Consider the following 8,623-nt stretch of genomic DNA (forward strand, 5'->3'; position numbering starts at 1 on the left):
CTCCAATGAGAGAGGATCTAACCATCTCACCTTAACATTCAATGACATTACCAACACTGAATCCCCCACCAACATGCTGCGGGTTACCACTGAACCAGCCATATAAATACTGCGGCTACAAGAGCAGGTCAGAGGCTGCGTATTCTGCAGTGAGTAACTCACCTCCTGAATCTCCAAAACCTGTCTGCCATCTACAAGGTCTCACAGACCTGAAATATCAATTCTGTTTTTCTCTCCACAGATGCTGCCTGATCTGCTGAGTATTTCCAACATTTTCTGTTTCTGTGTAATATTTGGGTGAATTATTCTAACACAGTGAGACATTTTCAGAATTTGCAATAGATACAATTAGAGACAATTACTTCCCAATACCTGAATTAAAGGGTACTTTGGCTCAGTTGGCCCTCCTCCAAATCCATTCACCCCAATAAAGCTGCTGCTGAAGTATGAATTGGTAAGGTTGTCTGGTAATGTTGTGTCCATTCCCGGAACTGAAAAATAAGAGAACTTTTCTTTTAAAATTCCGAATTATTTTCAGTTGCATGAGCAAAACAGTAAAAAGTAAGCAAACTGACACAATTAATTTTAAAAAAGCTAGTGCTAGTTATTGGGATGTAGGTAACACTAGCATTTATCGCCCATCCTTAAACACAAGTCGATCTTCATTGCAATGGCTTTTACAAATCAGTACCTTGCTAAGCCACTTCGGAGTGCATTAACAGTCAATTATGTGGTGTGGGACTGTAGTCACATTTAGATCAGACTGGGTAGGAATAACAGTTTCTTCACCAGGACATAAACAAATCACTTCAGATTTTCCAAATCAGATGCCAGCCCACAAATGACCAGATTTATTGAATTCAAAATCGCAACTTGCCAGTACCACTACCACACTGCTGGACCCATCTAGACATAAGATATATGCTAAGAAAATGTTATATTGAAAGTCAGTGTGTTGGAATAAATTGCCATAATTTAACTTATGCTGTTTTGTTAATTGTTAATTGTGTATCAATTGTTTGATCATTTGCAAGTAGAGGGTGTTATTTGGGGTCTTGAGCACTTATAAGCAAACACTTACTGAGACTGGTGGAGGGTTTTGAGTGAGGAGCTACATATTTGTACTCCTTTTACTCCGTACAATAAATGTGAAACTGAGTAAAGATAGGCTCCCACATTATCCTTCCATAACAAGTTTTCTGGAGTTTGACACTATACCATTTTTTTAAAGCTACTTTCCATATTTTCTTAGAAACTGTGAAGTAGGAAAGGGATTTTGATATCCAGGTACTTAAATCACAAAAAGCTAGTGCACAGGTACAAAAATGTAATCTAAAAGCCTAATGGAATTACATAATATTCCCAGGACACAACTAGGCCATTTGGTCCAACAGGTCTTTATTGATGTTTATTCTCTACAAGAGCCTTCATCTCACCCTTTCAACATATCCTTCTATTCCTTTCTCCCTCATGTACTTGTCTAGTTTCTCCTTAAGTTCATCTATGATTTTCGCCTCAACTATTCCTTATGGTAGAGTTTTACACATTCTAATCGCTCTCTGGGTAAAGAAATTTCTCCTGAATTCACTATTGGAATTATTAGTGACTACCTTATACTCATGGCCCCGAGTTCTGGACTCACCCACAAGTGGCAACATTTTCTCTGCGTTTATCCTATCAAACCATTTCATAATCTTGAAGGTCTGTCAGGTGAATCCTCAATCTTCTCTCTCTTAGGGAAATGAACACCAGTCTGTTGAATCTTTCCTGATAGTAGTACTGAGAAGTGATATCTATCATTCTAATAAATGTATTTTGCACACTCTCGAATGCCTCCATATCGTTTTTTTATAACATGGAGACCAGAACCAAGAGTGGTCTAAACAAAATACTATACAAGTTTAACATAACTACTCTGCTTTCAATTCTATCCCTCTAGAAATACTTTACCTATAATTTCCTCACGACATGACTAACAAAAGAAAGATTGCATTAGATCAAAGGAAGTGGCTTATAAAGTCACCAGAAAAAGCAGTAAGCCCGAGGATTGGGAGCAATTTAGAATCCAGCAAAGGAGGACCAAGAAACTGATAAGGAAAAAAGGAGAATATGAATGCAGGCTAGCTCAAAACATAAAGGTGGACTGTAAAAGCTTCTTTTGATATATGAAAAGGAAAAGGACAAATGTGGGTCCAATACAGGTGGAGACAGGAGAATTTGTGCTGGAGAATGGGGAAATGGCAGAGAAACTAAACAATTACTTTGTGTGTCATCACGGAGGAAGATACAGAAAATTTCCCAGAAATACTAGGGCACCAAGGGACTTGCAAAAATGAGGAACTGAAAGAAATTAGTATCAATAAAGAGGTAGTACTCAAAAAAGTAATTGGATTAAAAGTTGATAAATCCTCTGGACCAGATGAGCTACAGCCCAGAGGATTGAAGGAGGTGCCTATACAGATAGTGGATGCATTGGTTATCTTTCAAAATTCTATAGTTTCTGGAAGGATTCTTGCAGACTGGAAAGTAGCAAATGTAACCCCACTATTTAAGAAGGAAGGAAGAGAGAAAAGGGAGAACGACAGACCTGTTAGTGTGAAGTCAGTAGTAGGGAAAATGTTAGAATCTATTGATAACTGGACACTTGGAAAATAATGATCTGATTGGGCAGAGACAACATAGATTTATGAAAGGGGGAAATCAGGTTTGACAAACCTGTTGGAGTTTTTTTGAGGATGTTACTTGTAGCATAGATAAAGGAGAACCAGTCTATGTGGCGTATTTGGATTTTCAGAAGGCTTTTGATAAGGTCCCACACAGTTGGTTAGTGAAGAAAACTAGAGCACATGGGATTGGGGGTAATATACTGCTATGGGCTGAGAATTGGTTAACAGACACAAAGAGTAGGAATAAATGGGTTATTCTCAGGATGACAGGCTGTTACTAATGGGGTTCTGCAAGGATCAGTGTTTGGGCGCCAGCTGTTCACAATCAATATAAATGATTTGGATGTGGGGACCAAATGTAATATTTCCAAATTGATGACACAAAATTAGGTGGAAATGTAAGTTGTGAGGAGGCGGCAAGGAGGCTTCAAGGGGATTTGGACAGGTTACGTGAATGGGCAAAACGTGGCAGATGGAATATAATGTGAATGTGTGTGAAGTGATCAACTTTGGTAGAAAAAACAGAAACGCAGAGTATTTCTTAAATGGTGAGAAGTTGGGAAATGTTGATGTCCAAAGGGACCTGGGTGTCCTTGTTCATGAGTCAATAATAGTTAGTATGGAGGTACAGCAACCAAGGAGGAAGGCAACTGGTATTTTAGCCTTCATTGCAAGGGGATTTAAGTACAGGAGTAAAGAAGTCTTGCTGCAATTGGAAAGAGCCTTGGTAAGACTGCACCTGAAGTATTGTGTACAGTTTTGGTCTCCTTATCTAAGGAAGGATATACCTGCCATAGAGGGAGTGCAACAGAGGTTCACCAGACGAATCCCTGGGATGGCGGTATTGTCTTATGAGAGAGTGCAGAAACTGGGCCTGTATTCTCTAGAATTTCAAAGAATGAGAAGTCATCTCATGGAAATTTACAAAATTCTTACAGGGCGTGACAGGGTAGATGTGCATAGGACGTTTCCTCTGACTGGTGAGTCTAGAACCAGGGGACAGAGTCTCAGAATAAGGGGTAGACCATTTAAGACTGAGAAGAGGAGGAATTTCTTTACTCAGAGCTTGGTGAATCTTTGGAATTCTCTACTGAGGGCTGAGGAAGCTCCATCATTGACCATGTTATAGACAGATTTCTGGATACTATTGACATCAAGGGATATGGGGATAGTGGGGAAAAATGGCATAGAGGCAGATGATCAGCCATGATCTGTTTGAACGGCAGAGCAGGCTCGATGGACCGAATAGCCTACTCCTGCCCCTAGGTTCTCAGGTCAGGAGCTGTAACTATGGTTAGGAGTATTGGCAGAAGCCCCGTTTACGAGGTGTATCCAAATGCGGGCCTTTATCTCAAGGGGTCCGGAAATCAATGGGGAGGAAGTTATGCTTCAGTTAGAGAGACTTGGTCAGACCCCACACGATATCAAGAAACGGCTGAAGGCACTGGATATTGCAAAGGCTACGGGCCCCGACAGCATTCCGGCAATAGTACTGAAAACTTGTGTTCCAGAACTAACTGCACCCCTAGACAAGCTGTTCCAGTACAGCTACAACTCTGGCATCTACATGGCAATGTGGAAAATTGCCCAGGTACGTCATGTACACAAAAAGCAGGATAAATCCAAACCGGCCAACTACCGCCCAGTCAGTCTACTCTCGATCATCAGCAAAGTGATTTAAGAGGTCGTCAACAGTGCTATCAAGAGGCTTGCTCAGCAATAACCTGCTCACTGATACTCAGTTTGGGTTTCACCGGGGCCACTCAGCTCCTGACCTCATTCCAGCCTTGGTCCACACATGGACAAAAGAGCTGAACTCCAGAGGCGAGGTGAGAGTGACTGCCCTTGAAATCAAGGCAGCATTTGACCAGGTATGGCATCAAGGAAGCCTAGCAAAACTGGAGTCAATGGGAATCAGGGGGAAAATTCTCTGCTGGTTGGAGTCATACCTAGCACAAAGGAAGATGGTTGTGGTTGTTGCAAGTCAATCATTGCAGTCCCTGGACATCACTGCAGGAGTTCCTCAGGGTAGTGTCCTAGGCCCAAACATCTTCAGCTGCTTCATCAATGACCTTCCCTCCATCATAAGGTCAGAAGTGGGATGTTCGCTGATTGTGCAATGTTCAGCACCATTCGCGACTCCTCACATACTGAAGCAGCCCATGTCCATATGCAGCAAGACCTGGACAACATCCAGGCTTGGGATGATAAGTGGCAAATAACGTTTGCGCCACACAAGTGCCGTGCAATGACCATCTCAAACAAGAGAGAATCCAACCATCTCCCCTTGACATTCAATGGCATTACCATCGCTGAATCCCCCACTATCAACATCCTGGGGGTCACCATTAACCAGAAACTGAACTGGACCAGCCACATAAGCGTTGTGACTACAAGAGCAGGTCAGAGGCTGGGAATTCTGTGGCGGGTAACTCACCTCCTTTCGCCCCAATGCCTGTCCACTATCTATAAGGCACAAGTCAGGAGTGTGATGGAGTACTCTCCACTTGCCTAGATGGGTGCAACTCAAGAAGCTCGACACCATCCAGGACAAAGCAGCCCGCTTGACTGGCACCCCATCCACCACCTTCAATATTCACTCCCTTCACCACCGACACACAGCGGTAGCAGCGTGTACTATATTTAGGATGCACTACAGCAACTCACCAAGGCTCCTTCGACAGCACTTTCTAAACCCACGACCTCTCTCACCTAGAAGGACAAAGGCAGCAAATGCATGGGACCACCACCACCTGCAAGTTCTCCTCCAAGCCACACACCATCCTGACTTGGAACTATATCGCCGTTCCTTCACTGTTGCTGCGTCGAAATCCTGCAACTCCCTTCCTAACAGCACTGTTGGTGTACCTACACCTCAAGGACTGCAATAGTTCAAGAAGGCAGTTCACTGTCATCTTCTCAACAACAATTAGGGATGGGCAATAAATGCTGGCCTAGCCAGCGACACCCACATCGCCCTGAACAAATAAAAAAAAAAGACCCCTCTTGGAGTACTGCATTCAGTTCTGGGCACTACCTCAGGAAGGATATATTCACCTTAGAGAAGCAGATTTACCATAATGCCTTTGAAAGGATTAAATTAGGACACATTGCATAACTGTATCTTATATTCCCATGTTTTGAAGGTTGAGGGGTGATCTACCTGAGGCATTTAAAACAATAAAATATTTGATAGCATCCAGAGAAGCTAGCTCCTCTGGTGGAGGAATCCAGAACAAGCAGGCACCATCTTAAAATTAGAGCTGGATTATTCAGCGTGAAATTAGGAAGCATCCTTTATATGCAAAGAATAGTGGAAATTTGGAATTTTCTCCCTCAAAAGGCTGTGGATCCTGGGCCAACTGAAATTTAAGACAGAAAACAACAATTTTTTTTTATTAGTAAGGGTATAGTGTAAATGGATCAACAGGTGGTTATTGGGAGTGGAGGTACATATTCACCATGAACAAACTGAGTAGTGGAACAAACTTGAAGGATGAATAGCCCATTCCTGTTCCTATGTTCCCGATGTCTAAACCACTTTCAATTATACTGACTTATAATCAATAACTATCATATAGCTTATTGTACTTTATTTCTGTTACCAAATAGGGCCATATGTTCTTTTAAGGCATATATTGGCTTTGCTACAATTCCTTACTGGTCACCACATGAACTCAATTAATCTAAACCCAGTTCATCAGAAAAATACTAATTTTATCCAAGCAGAAATGTGTAACTTGGTAGGGTCAGAATAAGTGGAGAACACTGAAGTGCTGTGGCTATATTAAAGTTAACTTTAAAAAGTTACTTTTCATGTAAAATTCCTCATACTTTTTTGAAAGCAGTTTTGCCCAAACACAGCCAGAGATTAAAACCAGTTCTTTTTTTTTAAAGTTGACAACCTGTTCCTCTGATTCCAGCCACTTCTGTACACCACACACCCTCTCTTCCTTCCGTGGCACCATTGAAGGTTATACCTGCAAATGTTTTTCTACTTCCTGTCCTCAAAACCGACCTCTGATTAAGCTTTTGGTTATCTCTAAACCAAGGAAAAAGTTTGGCAAAGTCTGTTTCCATCTTGCCTCTGAAATGCTTTGGGTTTTCTTTTTACATTAAAGGCATTATAAAAATGTAAGATGAAGTATTCAATCTTTGACAAAAGCAAAATACTGCAGATGTCAGAAATCTAAAATAAAAACATAAAATGCTGGAAATACTTAGCAGGTTTGACAGCATCTGTGGAGGGAGAAAGAGAGTTAAAGTTTCAGGTCGATGACCTTTCATCAGAACTGGAATGTGAACTCTTTCTCTCCACAGATGCTGCCAGACCTGCTGAGTATTTCCAGCATTTTTGTTTTTATTACTCAATCTTTGAAGTCTGTCAGATTCTTCAACTATCAAAATCCTTCTATCCATACAGCACATTTTGAACCTAACTCCTGTATTTTAATCACCGAAATAAATGTATGCGTACAATTGTGTAAAACAGTTGCACTAAAAAGCCCTACAAATAACTTGGGGTTTAGTTGTCGCTTCTGCGTCACCTAGATCCACAAGGTATGTTGTCAAAAAGTCCCTAAACCTGCTACTATAAGATATTTCGTTTTTAAAAAAACGTACATCCTATCACAAGTCACTCCTTTCCAGGACATTTTTTTTTAAATTGTAGGGATCGAGAAAAGATGATAGTGGTACTCCCAGTCCTTTTTGTATGTTTTAGACAGCGACTCTTCCGGGTCCACTTAAGCAAACCGCCGTTTCTTTTGTCGGAGTGGAAAAAAGGAAACCAAGTGTAATTGCATCGCGTAACAGTGTCTCCTGTGAACCGCGGATACCTCGGGGACTGGTTTTAATAAACGGACTGAAATATATCCACAACACACTCACTGGTGAGCAGCTGCCCGGGCTCTACCAGGCTGCCAAGCTCGCTTTTCTTGGGCCCTCCGTGTGGATATCCTCCCCCTCCGCCGCCCCCTCCACTGCCGCTAACTCCTCCGGCAGCTCCTCCTCCTCCGCCGCCGCCTACGGCTCCCGGCGCAGCCGCGGCCACCCCGACTCCAAGTCCCGGCTGGTTGTTATTGACGACAAGACCGAGGCTCGCGGAAGCGGCGCCATTGTTGGGATCCTCGTGCAGGAACTGACACTCGTCGCCGTAGAAACAGGTCTTGTCCTTGGCGTAGTAACGGCAGTACTTCACCTTGGAGCCCGCGCCCGGCAGCCCCCCGCCACCGCCGCCACTGTTCATGGCAGGCGGAGACGGGAAAAGACTGGAGAAAGCCACCTCAACGGCGGTCAGGGCGGCTACAGGCACGGCCGGGGGGCAGAGCCGCAGGTCCAGGTCCGGGTCCGGCCGCGCTGCTTCTCCCGCAATTCAAATCCGTGTGCCGAGGCGGAGAAGAACAACATTGGAAGAAAAAGGAACGGGCGGGTGCGGAAAAAACACACACACACACTCTGAAAATATACAGATAGGCCCCGGTGTATCCGTGCAAAGGTCTCCGTCAATCGATCGGGGTGGGGGAGGGCGGGTAATCGCGTTAGGCTCAGGCTCCCAGCGGTGATGTTTATTTCTGCCGGTGGTGGGAGCCGCTCCGACCGCAGCTAGAAGTTTTTTTTTCCTCCCTTTTTTTCGGCTGAAAGCGGCCTCCGCCGAGCGGCCAGCTGGCGCCTCAGTGCGCATGCGCAGCCTTAGCGCATTCTGGGCAGCGAAGGAATCAAAACAAATTTGAAGCGTCGTAGAGAGAGAGAGAGAGAGAGAGGAGGCAGGACGTCGTGTTTGGGTGTGAACTTGTTCCTCTCAGTTTTATTTTCCGCCCTACAAAACTAATGTGTGCGCCTACTGATTATATTACTATCAGAAGGTTTTTCCTTCCCAGATCAGCTTTTAATTATCACTGTTTTCAGGCATCCACACAGGAGGTAAAATTGAGATAATCCTATCAGGATTTATTTGC

General features: G+C 43.5%; 1 protein-coding gene across 2 annotated transcripts in view; it reads right to left on the reverse strand.

The window, feature by feature from the left end:
• pan3 (poly(A) specific ribonuclease subunit PAN3) overlaps nt 1-8,361 on the reverse strand; it is a 213,166-nt gene extending 204,805 nt beyond the window's left edge. For both annotated transcript variants that reach the window (XM_068033549.1, XM_068033548.1), the window contains exons 1-2: nt 7,557-8,361; nt 373-491 (exon numbers count right to left, since the gene is read on the reverse strand). In XM_068033549.1, coding sequence (XP_067889650.1) covers nt 373-491; nt 7,557-7,914 — 477 coding nt within the window. In that variant the 5' untranslated portion in view covers nt 7,915-8,361. The remainder of the gene's footprint in view (nt 1-372; nt 492-7,556) is intronic.
• Nucleotides 8,362-8,623: the final 262 nt, after the last annotated feature.

This window comes from Heterodontus francisci, chromosome 6, assembly GCF_036365525.1.
Source record: "Heterodontus francisci isolate sHetFra1 chromosome 6, sHetFra1.hap1, whole genome shotgun sequence".
In the NCBI taxonomy this organism is placed as follows: domain Eukaryota; kingdom Metazoa; phylum Chordata; class Chondrichthyes; order Heterodontiformes; family Heterodontidae; genus Heterodontus; species Heterodontus francisci.